General features: G+C 33.6%; 2 protein-coding genes across 9 annotated transcripts; both read right to left on the bottom strand.

Moving 5' to 3' along the window:
• Positions 1–79: 79 nt before the first annotated feature.
• LOC105256039 (mucin-17) lies at positions 80–13,260 on the bottom strand. 7 transcript variants are annotated; one of them, XM_011265675.3, is made up of 17 exons: positions 12,991–13,259; positions 11,711–12,357; positions 11,234–11,409; positions 10,864–10,944; positions 9,619–10,794; positions 9,223–9,378; positions 7,897–8,148; positions 7,502–7,603; positions 7,179–7,283; positions 6,446–6,590; positions 3,770–6,225; positions 3,076–3,483; positions 2,738–2,944; positions 2,087–2,655; positions 1,734–1,977; positions 1,408–1,510; positions 80–1,092 (listed from the first exon to the last, which is right to left on the bottom strand). In XM_011265675.3, exons 3-17 carry the CDS (start codon positions 11,339–11,341, stop codon positions 332–334), a joined length of 6,873 nt encoding a protein of 2,290 aa, XP_011263977.1. In that variant the 5' UTR covers positions 11,342–11,409; positions 11,711–12,357; positions 12,991–13,259; the 3' UTR covers positions 80–331. The 7 variants fall into 7 exon arrangements, with proteins under 7 accessions (XP_011263977.1, XP_011263972.1, XP_011263979.1 ...); XM_011265670.3 differs by having other exon boundaries at positions 9,223–10,794; positions 12,991–13,260; XM_011265677.3 differs by lacking the exon at positions 9,223–9,378 and having other exon boundaries at positions 12,991–13,258.
• Positions 13,261–14,132: 872 nt separating this feature from the next.
• LOC105256042 (PP2C-like domain-containing protein CG9801) lies at positions 14,133–17,757 on the bottom strand. Of its 2 annotated transcripts, none has more exons than XM_011265681.3 (8): positions 17,333–17,757; positions 16,579–16,616; positions 16,324–16,490; positions 16,003–16,229; positions 15,723–15,923; positions 15,081–15,378; positions 14,503–14,992; positions 14,133–14,440 (listed from the first exon to the last, which is right to left on the bottom strand). In XM_011265681.3, the coding sequence occupies exons 2-8, from the start codon at positions 16,579–16,581 to the stop codon at positions 14,246–14,248; spliced, it is 1,581 nt and encodes a 526-aa protein (XP_011263983.1). In that variant the 5' UTR covers positions 16,582–16,616; positions 17,333–17,757; the 3' UTR covers positions 14,133–14,245. The 2 variants fall into 2 exon arrangements, with proteins under 2 accessions (XP_011263983.1, XP_011263984.1); XM_011265682.3 differs by having other exon boundaries at positions 17,380–17,757.
• Between the last annotated feature and the right edge of the window lie 29 nt (positions 17,758–17,786).

Here is a 17,786-nt window from a genome sequence, read left to right as displayed (position 1 = left end):
ATATATAAATAAAATAATATAAAGTGTATGTCATATGATTTATACAAATAATTTAATAACTATCTGTATACATGTGTGTGTGTGTGTGTGTGTGTGTGTGTGTGTGTGTATTTGCGCGCGCGCGCGCGCTTCAGGATATGCAGTATTGGAAACAATCTTGAAGATTATTGTATCAGTGATTTTAAAACAGTTTTTATGACAGATAGATTCACGATATCGACAAAAAACCATGAAAAATCGACTTAGTTCCTTTAAAATCCTTAAAACGTGTAATTTTAGCTTAATATTCACTACAAACTTTCACTTCTTAACATACTTTACTAAAGGAGGGTCACGAGCCTAAAATGCTGCGGACTGCTTGATCCAGCGCAGTGTCTTTCGATTCACCGGACTGCGATGACGAACTACCGCTACTACTGCCGGATAATGTATTCGCAGGACGTTTTTTAAGATTGAGAATGCTGTCAATGGCAGATTGTACTTGTGCGGTGATTTCGTCGTGCTCATTGCCGGCATTACCACTTTCGTTACTCGTTACATGCACAGTACTACTTGGACATTGCGCTTGCGAATGCAAGGCCAATCCATCCAAGCTGTCAGCATCCTCTAACAAATCTCGCTCGAGATCGGTGGCACTACTCCAACGCCTATCGAAAGACGTTGGAGTTACATCTTGCTCACAATCGTCCTTCATAATTATATTCGAGACACTAGGTACATTCACACGAAGACACTCGCCGTTCGCTCGTGTCCTTTCAATTTTCGATGATCTCGTAACAGCCGTAACAGCACACGCACTATTACCACTATTACTGTTATTACCATTTTTACATCTCAAGGTGTCTGTAGTGGATGGATATACTCCCAGTTCTTTCTGGATTTCCAGCCACTCATCGTAATCACCACTGGTACTGCTCGTCGTTTTAATAACTGGTTTACATTCCATTTCATCACTTGGGAAGTCATCCTCTAGTTCACGTTTTACAGATACATTCACTAAAGATGGCGATGTTGTTAATGCTGATTTGTCCTCTTCTATAAGGCCAGGTTCAACTTTTGGCACCAACGGTTTTTCTTCTTTCTTAAATTCCTCTGCAATTTTAATCGCAATATACATACATATATTATACATACATATATATATAAAATAAAAAATTTTTTAAATAGACATGACAAAAAAATAGAGAAAATTAGCAGCTAGTTTTATTAAGAATATAATATAGATAGTATGGCTTGTTGTGTGTGTGCTATGTAATTTCAAATATATTCAAAGTATGTGAAATAAATAGAAATGTAAATTAAAAAATGTAATCTCAGAAGGAACAAATCCATATATACATACAATATTTATTTTTATAATTATATTGTATTGAGTTAAAGATAATAAAAAATACATATATAATTTACCATTCACTTTTGCCTCCTGTTCTCGTAACCTATTGAGAATATTTTGTTCTTCAGCCACAAAAGTTCTGTCGATCATCATTAATTCCGACGTCCTCACTTCACGCTATAATTTCAAAAATATTAGTGCCATTACTTATTTAAAAAGAAATATTTAGAATATTTTTTAAATATATAGTGAGATGAATAATAATAGTGATATAAAGTATTTTGATTGATATAAAGTATTTTAATTGGAATATTTTCAATGATTAATGTGCAAATATTTGTATCAGAAATTAATTATTTAACATATATAATTATTCAATAAATAAATATTATATTTATACCATGCTTTCCATTAAAAGGAGGTATGTGTATTTATTCATCATTGCGCTAAATTTGCCCAACAAATGTTTCGCCGTCTCCTCAAATCTTTCATCTGCTTTTGCCAAATCCTTGGGACTTAGTACTTGTTCATTTAAACAATGATATCTCACCAAACGTTTACAAGCGTCACGTTTGCCTGAGAATGGTGTATTCATATCTGGATTGGTTGCACCATTTTGATCGATTTTTAACTGTTGTTCCACTCTGTAAGTAATAATATAATTAATATTAAAATTATATATTAACATCATTGAATCTTCAAAGATGATTTATTAAATGTGACAGAGAAAAGAGTTTATATATAAGTACGTACAAATCGCTGCGATTCAACTGTCTACAAATTGGACTAGTTGCACGTCTCTTTACGCCTTGCCTCGGGCTGATTAAAGGACTCGAGTTGCTATTGGGACTGACGAGTTGCTTTGTCATATTTCCACCAGTGTTTACAGGACTCTGAATCCTCTGCGTTCCCTTTCCCATCATTCTAGGCGAAGTTACTTGTCCTACAGGTGAACCACTTTGAGTCTGAACTTGAATAGGAGAAGAGAGTTCCTGTTTCACAGGACTCGGGGTCTGTATATTCGGTTTGATATCCAATGGATCTGTTTGACATTGCGTGGATTGTTGCATGCTTGTCTGCTGTTGCTGTGTTTGCACTTGGGTCAATTGTTGTGCGTTGTTTTGTAATTGTAGAGCTGTTGTTGCGGAGGTAATCGGCGGCGAGAAGATTTGCACATTCGCAGAGGACGGATTCAACATCTGATTTCCATGATTTTGATAAAACTTGTGCTGCTTGATGTGCGTACTCTGGTGCATATTTTGTGTAGTAGTGTTAGATATAGTTGCTTGCCCTTGCACATTCGGTGGAGTACAGGTAATGCTCTGTAATCATGTTATCACATGTGCATACAAAATATATAAAATACGTCCATAAAATAAATATTCCTAATAATATTTTGCTTACTGTGATATTAATGTAATTAATATTAGTGCTACTCGGCATTGTTACAGACGTAGTTGGATTTAGACTTTGAGATGTTACTGGCATAGTAATGGTGGAAGTCTGAGTCTGCGTTTGGGCTGCCGATGTTTGATTCTTGAATGAATTCTGTAGATGTACATTCGATGCAACTGTTGAAACCAGGCTTACATTGAACGTTGATTCAGCAGCCTAAAATAGACCAAATATTAAATACACGAATTCATTAAATTAAAATTTCTTGACATTATCCTTTACGCGCGCGATTGCTAAAAATTATTTTATATTTTTGTATTAGTTATTGTCATTTTTAATATACTTACGCTATTGACAGGATGAGTAGTACTGCTAACAATCTTTCCACTAGCTAATATTTTTGCTTGTTCCTCATATAATTTCCTCAATGTTGGATTATTTGGCGTGACAGGTTTTCGAGATAAAATAGATTGGATTTGTGACTGAATGTTTTTCAGCATTTGTTGCTTTTGAGCTGGAAGCTGAATAGTTTGTATTCTTTGTACCATTTGACCATTTGAAGGAACTGACACATGACTACTGGCAGAGGACGAAACCAAAGGACCATTTGCTATAACTTGAGCTGGTTCGCTTTTAACAGGATTTGTAGTTTGCGACACTAGAGTGTTTGTTTTATTTGGATTATCAACTTTTTGTAAATTAGATGTATTCGCTGCAACCATTGTTGGTCGAGTAACGGTTACTGTCTTTGTCGTCTAAAAAATAAAAATGAATTTGTAATAAAAGTACCAAAATGCAAATGATATGTATAAATTATATTCTACTTATAAATTATATTCTACTTATATATTCTACTTATATAGATACTTTTACTATCCGGATTTTATGTAATTTTAAGATATTTTGCATTTTTAGAAAACTTTAAATCCAAGTAAATAGGAATTATTCATTAAAAATTATTGAAAATAATTTCAAATAATGGGAAATAGATAAAACAGATTCAAAGATATAGAAATAAAAAATACGTTTATTTACACATACCTGTGAATTCACGATGCTTTGTGCAGTGACAGCAACTTTCGTCTTCTTCACGATTTTCGCTTTCTTTGGTTGATTATTACCCAAATTTCTAATTTGCTGTTGATTCAAATTGTCAATAAATTGACTAGGGAAGTTGGAATTTTGAATCTGTATATGTGGCGGCATCTGAGATGGTGCGGCTTGCACAACGATATTTTGAATATTATTTTGAATTGTTGGAGCTCCACCAGAACTATTCACAATTATCTGACTCGTTGGAGTATTAATTTGAACACCTTGCAAGTTCTGATTATTTGCGTCCGGCTCACCGATCACTATTTTCTGCGTCTGATTTTGATTTTGCGTCTGATTCGTCGCATTCAATTGTCCGGCTAGAAATTGTTGCAAGAGTTGTTGACTGATTACCTGCATCTGGCCATTTGCATTGGCGATTAATAGCTGATCGTTAGGATTCAAGTTACTCAATGCATTTAAAATTTCAGGCGTAATTTTGGGTGCATTATTCAATATGTTGTTTGCTGCTGAATTGAGTATATTTGCACCTTGGGACTCTATCTTTTGAGATTCGTTTTGTTGGGTAGAAGTGTTAGAAGCAGGAGTAGTCGTAATCAGTATATTCTGATTCTGATTCTGGTGTGTATTCATTCCTTGTTGTACAACATTGGCCGAATTTTGGGATTCAAAGTGATGTGCGTTAACAGAAGAAAAGGTATTCGCTGTCATTACTTTCTGCTGTTGAACATTCACATTTTGCTGGACACTTGTATTATGTAAAATAGCAGATGTGTTTTGTTGCTGTAGACTTGCCATGACATTCTGTTGCGTATGAGCTATGTCTTTCATAGTTCCCGATTGCAAGTTTTGTTCTACATTCTGAACATTACCAGCAGTATTTTGCTGCAACACATTAATTGTATTTTGTTGAATGCTCGAATGTAAAACATTCATAGTATCGTGTTGTTGCATAGTGTTACAAGAGCTTTGTTGCTGCAATATATTCATGGAATTGTGATGAATATTTGAACTTTGCAAATTTTGTTCAAATATCTGTTGCACATTTTGAGTTTGTACAGTTTGTGCAGTAATCTGCTGATTATGTTGAAATAACGGTGATTCCTGTTGAAGCGCTAGAGTCTCTTGTTGACTCACTTGTTGAAGATTTTGATTAGCTTTAGATACATGGTCATTTTGTACTAATGAACTACCGGGCAATGATTTTTGCATATGAACGCCATGCTGTTGTTGTTGTGCTTGCTTTCCCAAATTTTGCCGTACATTCGTAGTTATACAAGCGTTTGTGAGTCGTACCTGACTAGATTTTTGCAGGGAAATGTTGGAATTCTGTTGATTGGAATTCGTTTGATTCGCATTAGACATTCGAGGACCTTGTATATTAAACATAGGCGATGGTTTTACGGACAAGACGTCCGAAGTGTTTAAAGAAATATTACCACTCTGTGATAGAATAGGATTCGAGGATTTAGATTGCATTAAGTTTTGTACATTTACATTCTTTGACGTTTGTATCTCCAATGATTGTAAGGGTCCAAGGTTGCTTTGAACACAAACGCTCGGTAACGAATTGGTCTCTTGAGAAACAATATTCTTTTGCTGATTCATCGGTTTTGAACATATCTGGCTATGATGCGGACTAGTGGTACAAACGATATTTTGCGAGCATGTAGAGCTTACGGTATTAGTAGAGACCTGATTTCCACTGGTTAAAGGTGATTTGACGAATTTCGGTCTTTGTTGAATTGTACTTTGAGCAGGCTGCGATGTATTTTGCGCCTGACTAAAAAGTTGCGAGATGATCTGCGAATTTTGTCCACTACCTTGAGTTAGAGATCGTATCAGAGCTTGCGCAGTCGCTGAATCTATTTCGGGCTGATTAGGTTCCGGAGTGTGATGTAAAACAACTTTACCATCTTCTCCAACTGCTAATCGCAATTGTCCCGATATTGCATTCTGCACAGGCATCTGGAGTTGGGCAACAAGCTGACTATTAAATGTCTGCGATACTGAAGCTTGCGTGTTCGTTGTATTTGTTGCAGGTACTTGGATTAAATTTTGAGTGGAATTAGTAGGTATTGTTCCTTGCGATGAAAGTTGATTTAACGATTGTCCGGAATTCGTTTCGCTTTGTTGCGAAACTTGACAGGGAACTTCGGTTTCAGTTGTTAGTTCGGTATCAAAAATATCATCATCATCTCCGATACCTGATATTTTCATAATACTGGCAAGATCTAATTTCGGTGGTTCGTCGTCTTTCCGTTTAGCCTTTTTCTTCTTCTTCGCTTTCTTCTTAGGTGGTGGCAACAAATTTTGCTCTGAGACAGTTTGTGTACAGGAAGCATTACCAGTGGTATTGCCAGATGTGACTTGTGCGATTTGTGATTGGGGACTTTGGACCATAGCATTCTGAATTACGATAGAATTGCCAGTTCCTGAATTAGCTGTAGAATTCAAAAGTATAGCAAAAAATCAATAATAAAATTTCCATGATACACTAAAGCAACTGATATTACTAATAAATATTTCTTATCTATGTTAAATAAAATACGAAAAAATATTTTTAACATTTTAAACATACATTTTTAAATAAAATAATGTAAAATCATATTCTATAGTGCTTTTTTCATTCATTTTGCTATAATATTGTTAATATAAACTTACATGGTGCAGGACTAGATGGAGTATGTCTTATTACTGGAGAAGCAGTTGGAGGAAATCCATTGGGTACAGCAAAGAATGCAGGTGTAAGCCCCTGCAGTTGCATACCTTGTGCTGTGACAACCCTTACTAACTGTTGTTGTGTCAACTATAATCATAAATTAAATATATTTAAATTAATTTTTTGCTTTTTGTTGAATACTCTCCCTCCCTCCCTCCCTCCCTCCATCTCTCTCTCTCTCTCTCTCTCTCTCTCTCTCATCTTATCGCATAATTTAAAAAAAAATTCTCATCCAAATCTCAAAATATATTATATATATTCTGCTAGAAATATCTATTTTATATAAAATATAAAACTTAATAACACAGTTAAATTTCACTTTACTTTTTTTAATTGAAATATTATTACAATTTAATTGAACTATGTTATTACAATTATATATTAATGTGAAATTAAATTTATAGAAATTAAAAAAAAAGTTGAATATCATTAGATAGTATCATATATGTTCAAAATTTTTTTTACCAAAAATTTTTTTAACTCAAAAAGTTAGTAAATAAATAAAATCTATAACATGATATATAATATATATATAAGAAATTTATAAGATATTTTGGTTTTAATAAAAAGTGCATGATCCTTTTAATGCATGTATGCATGCATGCGTGCATGCATATTTAATAAGCAATGATCATGAGTATAAAGCATAGATGAATGAATGAATGAAACCATCACCTGTGCAGTATGTGTTTGTTGTTGCGCGCTTGCTGGCGTCCTTAATATGAGTTGAACGCCTCCTGGTTGTTGTTGTACAATTACAGGTCCGGTTGATGGTAATACCTACGTTTGAAATGTGACAAATAAATGAAGCATAAAGCAACTCTTTGTGATAATAGAAATGCATGTAAGCAGTTTTTTATATAATAGATATAAAGTGTATCAAAATATCTCATTAATATGATCTGATGTATATATATATTTTAATAATTTTATAATGAACATGCAGATGAGATATAATCTAGATATAAAAAAGATATAATATGTTGCATAATAATAACCTGATTCAATAGTAAACCTTGCGCCGTTGGTATCATTGTTGCTGTAGTGGGACTTGGTTGTGGTCCAGCAAGAACTAATTGTGGTTGAGTCTGTTGTGTTACCTTTAGAAAAAGAAATACTTCAAATATAAGATCTCATTATATTGTTAAGAAGCAAAGAAATTTGAATAAATTTTTTTATAAATGTGTGACATGATATGCTTATGAATATTTATGAATATTTATGAATTTATGAATATATTTATGAATTATTTTTAAAATTATGATATAAGATATAATGTAATTAAGATATAATGTAATTCATTCGTAATATAATTAATATCCAATTAATTTAATAAAGAAATTTAATAAAAAACGTATAAATATAATGAATTTAATTAGAAAATGGATTGTACTTGATTTGTAATTGTAGTAGTAGCTCGTTGTGGTTTTTGCTGAGAAGTAGTAGCTTGCTGATTTGGTGGTTTTGGTAGAATTTGCGGCGGTTGCTTGGCGGGTTTGGTCGCCGCTATTTGGATTTGTTGATTTCCAAATAATTGGGTCCTAGTCACCAATTGAGTTGGGGTGGATTGATAACCCTGTGGTGTACCATGAATTATTTGTAACACTTGCATCCCTTGTTGTAATATAGGTGTATTAGGCCTAACCTGAAACATAAAAAATACAAAGTTTTAATAAATATATAATACTTATGATTTGCTCTAAGAAAACATTCTTTTTTTGAAATAAATTTAAAAAAATTGAATGAGAAAAAGAGAATACAGACATCTAAAAATAATTACAAGAGATACAAAATAAATTAAAGGAGATAAAAAATATAAATTTAACTTATAAAAAATGTAAAAAATTACTAAAAAAATATTCAATAAAGAAAATACAAGATATATAAGCTATATATAAAATATAGCTATATTATATATGTGTGTGTGTGTGTGTGTGAATATATTTTCTTATATCTGATAATAGTCGCTTCATACATCATGTGCAAAATATAAATACACTTTGCATATACAATTAAATATATGTTGAAAATTAAAATAATTTCTCTCTCAAAGAGAAAAGATTTTCATTACAAATTTTTAACATAGATATGTAAGTCGAAAAGACTTGTTACTTACTAAATTAGCATAATTAAAATCAAGTTTAGTACTACACACAGAAGTAGCAGATTAATAATTAACTAACATTTATTATATAATTCTGAATTTAATTTTTAATGGAGATGCTGTATTAAAGAGATCAATTTATATTGATAATAATGAATTTCAATTAGTAAACATAAATATCATACTGATTATTAAATTATTTGCATTTTGTTTTATGAAATGCAATAATTATATATGAAATGTAACAATAAATAATTATAATCCTTTACTACAATCCAACTGTGTTCGATTTTTATATTAAAAACAAGAAATATGATTTTTTTTCTTGCACTATACATTCAAATAAATTAGTTTTTTCATATATTTTTATTTCGTTCATACTTTTGAATGATAACAAAAATATATTTTCACAACACAATGGAGTTCACATTGTGTTACTTTTTCAAAAACAAAATGAAAATAAAATACATGAAAAAAGATAAAATTAGAAGTATCAATAGAATATCTTGTTAAATTTACTAATGCATTTCATTCTAAACTAAAGGAGAGCCAAACTTAAAATAAGCAATTATAATAAAATTTAATTTCAATATTATGCAGGGTAAGTATCCTTACCACAGGTGGACCAGGACTACCTCCAGGCGCTGGACTTCTATTGTTGAGAGAATTATTTCCGCCTAATAGATGAGGGCTTTTCGCAGGGGGATATGGGCTAAGTACAGGGCTCTGTATCTGGCTAACGCTCATCGGACTCTGCATAGGGCTTTGCATCTGTATATTAAAATTACTGTTCGAGGTCGATGTGCCGACCGGACTCGGACTATTTCGATTGGATTGTATTGAATTTGAAGCTGGACTTCTAAGTAAAAGTCGGTTAGGGCTAGGACTCGGTGTTGGTGGTGCTATATTAGACGCCGGACTCTTCAGAGGTATTGAAAACGGACTACCCGGCGAGCTAATGTTTTGATTTTGAATATTTTGCATAGATTTAACGGTATTCATAGTACTGACCACATTCGATGGTTGTGTCGTGCCCGTTAATGCTACTGACGCACTTAAGCCAGGGTTTAGCCCCTGCGAATACTGTCGCTGTGGTTGAAATCCAGTCGACTGGGAGGAACTTAAAGAAGAAACATGACTCAATGACATAGTTGGCTCATTGGATGCAGATATATGTACATTCGATGTTGATATATTGGATAAATTAGCGTGCATTGTACCAAGGTGCGGTATATTCGTAGTGAGATTCACGTTCGAAGCGTGATTCACATTTGCAGTGGTTGTATGAATCGATTCGCTGGGTGTGCTCGTGAATATGCTGGAACTCGTTAGAGTTCCGGAATTAGAGATTTGCGAGATTGTCGAGATGTTCGAATTAGGATGCTGCGATATAGCAGAGTTTGGTACATGTGCTATGTTTGATGACCCAACAATGTGCGGTGCAATACTTTGAATGCTTTGTATCGTTTGGAATGGAAACTGTGCGCTACTAGAATTCAAGCTAGTCGGCGTCAAACCAGTTGCCAGAGCATTTATAGATCTATTAAGACCTTGATTTACACCAGAATTTATACTGGTAGTAGTCAAATTTGTATTCGGATTAATAGCAGGTAAACCAGATACGCCGGAATTTGTAGCGGTCAAATTTGTATTCAACGTAAGATTCTGATTTACGTTCGACGAATTTAAATTCGTCAAATTTGGATTTACACCAGTCAGTCCCGCGTTTACTCCAGATAGCCCAGAATTAATATTTGTAGAGTTTATCGTATTAAGCCTGTTTATCCCAGTATTTACTCCTGTATTTATGCTATTTAAATCTTGTCCCAGATTGGACAAACTGTTATTAATATTGTTTGAACCAATGTTGGACGTCAGATTGGAATTGATAGCATTTAAATGATTCAGGCTAGGATTTATCGCAGTCAGCCCTGTGTTTATACTCGGCAAGCCCAAATTGAGCAGAGGATTTGACGTGGTGATAACATTGGAAGTGAGAGATGTAAGACTGGTATTTAGAAGTGACAGTGGCAATCCCATATTAAGGCCCACCCCAAAAGTGGGGGTGGCCGGGGGTAGGCCCATACCAGTCCCCGAGGGATTTATGGTACTCTGATTCAACTGATTCAATTGGTTTACGTAGACTATGTGATTTCCAGTTGTCGATCCATTTCCTTGTTCTTGAGTCTGTAAAAACGAGCAATATTGGAATAATAATCTGAATAAAATATTTACTAATTAACAAAAATAACTTACATTACTCGATGTTTGTTGCAAAGCAAATGTTAACGATTGACCACTGGTATTCTGGGCTTGTAGTTGTTGTAACTGCTGCAACTATGTATAAAAAAAAGAAATTGATTAATATTAAATAATGATATTCATGAAGATTATTCAAAGAAGTTTTATAAAGTCTATTTATATAAATTTATAATATATAATATTTATATAAACTAGTAATATTTATATATATTATATATACTATTCTTTTGAATTTTTAATATTTATATTTTAAACCAAAGATATTGAATATTAACAAAATATATGCACAGAAGAAAAATACAACATATTTGGAACTTTGAATTAAAAAATAAAATCTATATATATGTTTTTATAAAAATCTTACTTGTTGTTGGGTCAAAACAGCAACTGGATTATTACGTGGACGTGCATTCGGGGAAGTTGTAGAGGATACTGAGTCCCCAAGGAGAGGGCGTGACTGAGGCTGCTGCATGCCCACGCAGCCCCTCTTTACTATGGGCAGCGTCTAGCCACCTTTTCAGCTTATTTTGTTTTTTTTTCCTATTAATATAAAATTCTAGTTTACTCATTATGCATTTTCACAGAAATTTATAAAAAATAATTTATAAAAAAAAATTTTTAAATATAATTTTATATCCTGAGAGTAAACTTGATTTATCAAGACTGATAGATGATAATAATAATTTACAATAATAAAAAATATAATTAAAATGTTTTGACTTTTCAAGGATATTTTGCATTTAGTGTTCAGATTTATTAAAATTTTATATATATACATATATGCGTGTGCCTATATCTGTGTATATGTTAACTATTATTAACATAGAAACATTGTATTTACCAAAGTTGTTCAATAGTCGCAGCAGGAAGTATTTGCGTTTCGGCGCCACTCAACACGTCTGCGACCTACGTCTCCTGTTCCTGTCATGCATATAATTTCGTATTTTGTCCAAAGCTCGGGCAGCACTGTATTAATTTCTTAAAGTGCTTACGTCCACATATACTGTGAATGTTTCCACGGATCTTGCTGTAGTATTAATCATTCTTGGCCATTAGAGGCATTACTTTGTCGTATATCGAAAGTAGTTCTTCTTTGAACTACTTTATCCATTAAAGAATAACTGCTCAATTGCATTGTGAATATATCCAGACTTATATTTAAAATGCATCTGTCGCAGGATTCCATCCATTTATAAATGCAGCAATGTTACGTTTGCCCATGACAGTACATTCAAGATGCGCACAGAGGACAGTATTAAATGTTGCATAAATAATATTTCTTTTCCATTATATCCTATCCCAGGTCTAAGAAGTAACTCACAGACATTCTTGAATATTTGTCAAATGTTTAAAGCGTAGTATCACAATGTTATACTTTTGCTCATCGAATAATCATTGAAACAATTACGTCTTCTCGATAAAAATGTTTCTGTCGTTGTTACGCACACTACACTTCTGTTTGCACAGATCTTGCCTGCAACTTTTGTCCTGCAAAAACGAACATCAAATTCATGTAACAGATGCATATTAAAGTGTTTATATAAAGATCAATGTGTAATCTAGAGAATATTGTGTCGGATTCTTTCGCGATTAAATTAGCTTGTGCGAGTTAGAAAAAGTTTTCTTCGTAAACGGGGAGAGATGACGAAAACGAGGGATCGAGAAAACGGTGTAGCATATTACACGAACGCTCGAACGTTGCTCATGTCGAAGCGATAAGAATGCCTAGTTCGTACGGTAAGTCGAAGAAACCGGGAGATCTCGGAAAAACAATCACGGCCTCGAATTCGCCAGCTGGAAGCATATTTGGAGGTTATAACTGGCGCGCCTGTGTGCGAGCATACGTGCCACACAAGCCACACTGACGCGCGCACACACGCATACGAGGCGAGTCACATATACAACACCTCACTCTCACTTACGAGGGTACCAGCGGCGCGCGATTGCACACAACAAAAGGCCCGACTGACAAGGCGTAAACAAAAGAAAACGCGAGCATCTGGCGAAAATTTCGCGCTCGGGACAACCGGGGAGGCCGGCGGACGGCGCTGCTACGCGCGTGTTCGGTGACTGACGCGCAAAAATGCGCGTAGCGTCGCGACGAAAAATTGTCAATATTACCTCTCCGCCGCGAACGCGGTTTTGCCACCCCGTGTGTGTTTTCCTCCTGGGAATTTTCGCGAGTCTCGCGGCGATTTCCCTCCGCGCGATCTCGCGTTCTCGGCGCCTTCTCGCAACGCGCCTCCGTCCGAACGAAAACAACGCACACGGAGCACGCGCGACGACGATATTCTACTGAAAATAATAAACTTTTCAGTTACACGACAGTTCCATGTACGCGTTACACTATTCGGTGGCAACGGCCATCATGTATTTATCAAGGCTGCCATTGCGGACTATAAAATCCCAGATCGCCACTATCGCTATTGGTGACACCTCGGATTAACTTTTTGCAACTATGGACATGAAATAACTGAAGGAGCGCGGAATGCGATAAGACGTAATGATTCCTCTACACGGCTGACGCTAGGGAATCATATGCGCGCGATGGCCAATCAACCTCTCGCTTTTTTGGATGTGATACATACGTAATGGTAAATGATTGGCTATTCCGTATCTTCTCGCACTTTTGTATTCATGAGAGTAGAAAATGGGCCATAAGGAGCATATGATATAACCCCGCGTAATTGAAAGATTAAAAAAAGTGTATATATTTACAGAAATAAAATAATTTGTAGTGTATTACATATATCTTCTTTGGCTCAAACAGTAAGTATTTCTCAAAAATGATTTAAAAAGTAACGTTTAGCACATTTAATCCATATATTTCGGTATAAGCACATCTGCGCGCACGCGCACACATACAAACACAATAATTTTAAAATATTTTTTACACAGCAATATCTTTTTTTTATTATAGAAAAATAAATATATATATCAGGTAGAAATTATTTGTTAAATAGTATATTATATAAGAAAATTTTTGCTTTAAAAAAATAAGATTTTACTGAAACTACATAAATATATTTGTTTGAAATTTCTATTATATAAAATAATTTGTTCTTTTAAATTGTCATTAACTTAGGTTTTTTTTTAATAAAATACTTTATAATCTTATCCAGATTAATTTATAAAACATCATCATCTTATCTTTATTTATTTTATCTTCATTTAGATGATTTTGCAATATTATTTAAAAGTGTGGAAATGATAATTTTTGACACATAGGCTCTTGTGTAAAAGATATATTTCCTTTTTATTTAATACTACAAGTAAGACTGTTAGAAAAAAAATATAGAAAATTCAATTAATTTCTAGACAAATATAATCTATGCTCTATTATCGTGAGTGATTACATATTACATTTTGAAGAAATTTAGGGCCCAACTACATACGCTACGACCGTCGCGTGGTCTAGCTTGCCAGGTATCATAGATATTTTCTCTAATGTCTTTTTTCTTCGAGATCTCTGCTCTTGCTTCGAGAGCTGTATCAATTGACCATCTTTATGTTGTGCATAATACAATTCCGTGTCTTCTAGAATCCGTCTTTTTGCAGCAGTTATGCGCACCTGTAGAACAAAGGAAAAATTAGTATATCGCAAGAAATATTGCTTAAAAGTTGCACGCCTACCGCAAAGTCTAAAAGAAGTTCGCACAGATGTTTGGCACTATTACAAGGCGGTCCTTCTCCAGAAACTCCGCGTCTCAATAGATCTTCCATCCTGAGTAGTGTGAGTTCGTGTCTTTGATAAGCTTCAACTACTGGTAGATTGTTGCTATTCACATTATTACTATTACTTGATTCTGTGTGCCGGAGATTTTCTGTAGACTTTCGACGCGTTTTTGATCTTGCATCATAACTCTTTAGCATAGCGTCAGCACCGCTACCATAATTTGGTAGAACTGCGAATTTTCCCACCACAGGATCAAAATTATCTGAAATTCCATCGCTCGTCAGAAATACTATATCTCCTCTTTCAACTTCTGTTATGGCCAATGTTAAGTTATTTAATTCAGGATTAGAGCCATCTACTGGACCTAGAGCTCCTAAGGCATCTCGCATGTCTCGCATGCAGTGAATATCGTGAGATCCTCGTGTTATCTCTCTCACACCAGTTTTTCTGTTTCGTTTTTACATAAGAGAAGATTATCAAAGATCGTAGTATTTGTTGCAAATTATAATTTGGTATATAATAAAAATATATTTACCTCGAGTATATATAAGCTAAACTATCACCAACATTGCAGGTACAAGCAATATATTTTTTCTGGCATATATCAGTACTTGAATTTGGCAGTGGAAGGATTGTGCATACTGTTAAAGTAGTGAGCATTCCTTGTTCCTGAAGAATCAGTGAATGTGCTGCATGGAATGAACGAAGTAATGCTATAAATACATCCTTTGTCGTTGTCGTTTCACTATTTATAGATGAGCAAAACAGAGCCTGATTTAAATACTCTATACTTCCATGAACTGCAGATCTAGCCGCTATACTTGCTTTTGTACCTAAAACTTCCGACTGTAAAGTATCTATCTTATAATATTAATTTAGAATAGATTGAGATTAATAGCGAGTCAAATTTGACTAGTTTTAATTATATATAAAGTACTTTATATATAAAGCATGTAAAAAAAATCAGAGCTAATTTTTCTATGAACCGTTGAATGATTTTTTAATAAGTACCTTAAGAAGCTTGAAGATATCTTTTTTCAAATATAAAATTTTAATCAAATATAATAAAATTATAGATAAATTTATCAAACTAAATTTTTGTATTTTCATACTTGATTTATCTTCCATTTATGTCAGTCTATTCTATATCTTTTTTTAGATATATTATTGCTTTTACCCCAATTGACACCATCTGCAAGAGCTAATATAGCAGAGCTTGGTCTTGCCACAATGCCAAAACAATCAGCTATTGGTTCTCCATTGTTAGTATTATTTGTAGGATTTTTCTCATATAATGTAGTTGCAATTCCATATGCATTTTCATGAGGATTAAACCAATCAGTTACTCCAGCAATTTTAATGTTTGATGTCGTTGATCCTGCAAAGTTTTGCAAATCTTTATTTTAAAAATATATTAAAATAAATATATTTCATTAATGTTACTATTCTAAACTCACCACTTCTATACTGTTCATTTTGATCTAGCATATCAATGTAATCTATATCAGTATCACTAATACTTAAATGTTTCTGTTGAAGATTGACTGCCGTAAGACCACTATCAGGACCAGTATAAGCTGCAAATATTTCTTCATTTTCTTGAAAATTGTCGAGTTGTCTACTTGGTAATTCTTCTGGATTTCGGCCGTGTAAAATTGGTGGTCCTTCTTGTTTCGTTTCTAATCTAAGAATGTCAATATATTATAGTCATTAGAACAAAATGAGAGAATATTAAGGTATATGTTTCAAACAATATATATTTTAATTTTAATATTTACCCATTGAGATAGCGTGTGATGAAACAGCCACCAGGAAATTTTTGAGTTAACGATTGTGGACTTTGAAGTGACTGTTCACCAAGGCCTATACTTTCCACAGCACCAGCCAAGTTGCTGATAGATAGTTGGCGCATGAAACCAGCAACTTTCTTCCGTAAACTTGGCATCTTTCAAAGAAGTCCAAGTAAAGGATATAGAGCAATTAAGAATGTTAATTATTGTCTAACATTACTTCACTTGATGAGAAGCTCATACCATGGTTATAGCTGCCAGCAACAGGTCTCAGATCAAATCTTAAAGTAATTCATAAAGATATGTCTTAAAATTATATGTATATATATATAATACATTAAATTCTTTAATCTATTAGTATTATAACTGATATTAGTTGATTTTTATTTATTCAAATGATGTTAAATAATAATGTATATAATTATATATATTTAAATAAAAAAAAAAAATATATATATATATATATATATATATATATATTATAAAATATGTAGAGAGAAATGCAACAAATTACTGTTTTACAAACTTTTGAAGACATTTTCAACAAATATCGAATTTTTATTTAATCAAATGATGTTAATCAAAGTAATAAAGGTAATAAAAGTATAAGATAATGTATCTAAAATTTGAAGAAATATTCTGAGAAATATTGTGAGTCTATATATTAAAATTATATAAGTAAATTTATTAATAAAAACTTTTGCTTTTACACTCACTCCAATCTGCAGAAACATAAAGTTTAAGCACTTGAATGTGCATCATATCTGTCTTAAGATAAGATAAAGGAGTGTATGTTCAATCAAGCTATTCATGAAATATTTTTGCACATTATTCTTTCTACATAGAGATTCATTATTTCAGAGTTCTCTTATTGACAATTTATTAAGACAATAAATTGTACGCAAATTAGGACAAATATCGACGAAATACATATATATATAAAGTTTAAAGAAACTATAAAGGAAAAATTAAGATATATTAAAGAAAATGTACGAACTGGCGTGTCATCAATTACGTCTCGCATCGTCGCAGCAAGACAGGTACCTGGGAAAATTCTCACTACGCGAGAATGAGATCACGATGCATGCTGCACAAGCCTTTTTCACTTTACCGCCATATTGCCAATATGTCAATAACCAACTGACTATACGAGAGCGACGGGCCTAAACAGCTAAACACACAGAGCTCTCTCCTCTCACGCTACCACAAACAGAGTCGCGTCAGCGACGATCGTGGCCCGTCACTTGCATGTGCATACATGGAAATCGGAACGTCGTACGCGCGAGCGCGATTAATATGGGTAATAAAGCGGCGTCAACGGATGTCACGACGTCGACAACGTTCTCATCGAGGTACATGTGTATGTACGTCACATACGTAACGGAATCGAGAAATTGACGTTTACTCCAATTCTCACGCGGCGGCCAAAATCAGCTGATGGCAATCGGCTG

Source organism: Camponotus floridanus, unplaced genomic scaffold (assembly GCF_003227725.1).
Source record: "Camponotus floridanus strain SB8 unplaced genomic scaffold, Cflo_v7.5 scaffold14, whole genome shotgun sequence".
NCBI classification, from domain to species: domain Eukaryota; kingdom Metazoa; phylum Arthropoda; class Insecta; order Hymenoptera; family Formicidae; genus Camponotus; species Camponotus floridanus.
The sequence above is the reverse complement of the archived record's forward strand: the minus strand, read 5'-3'. Positions and strand labels throughout refer to the sequence as shown.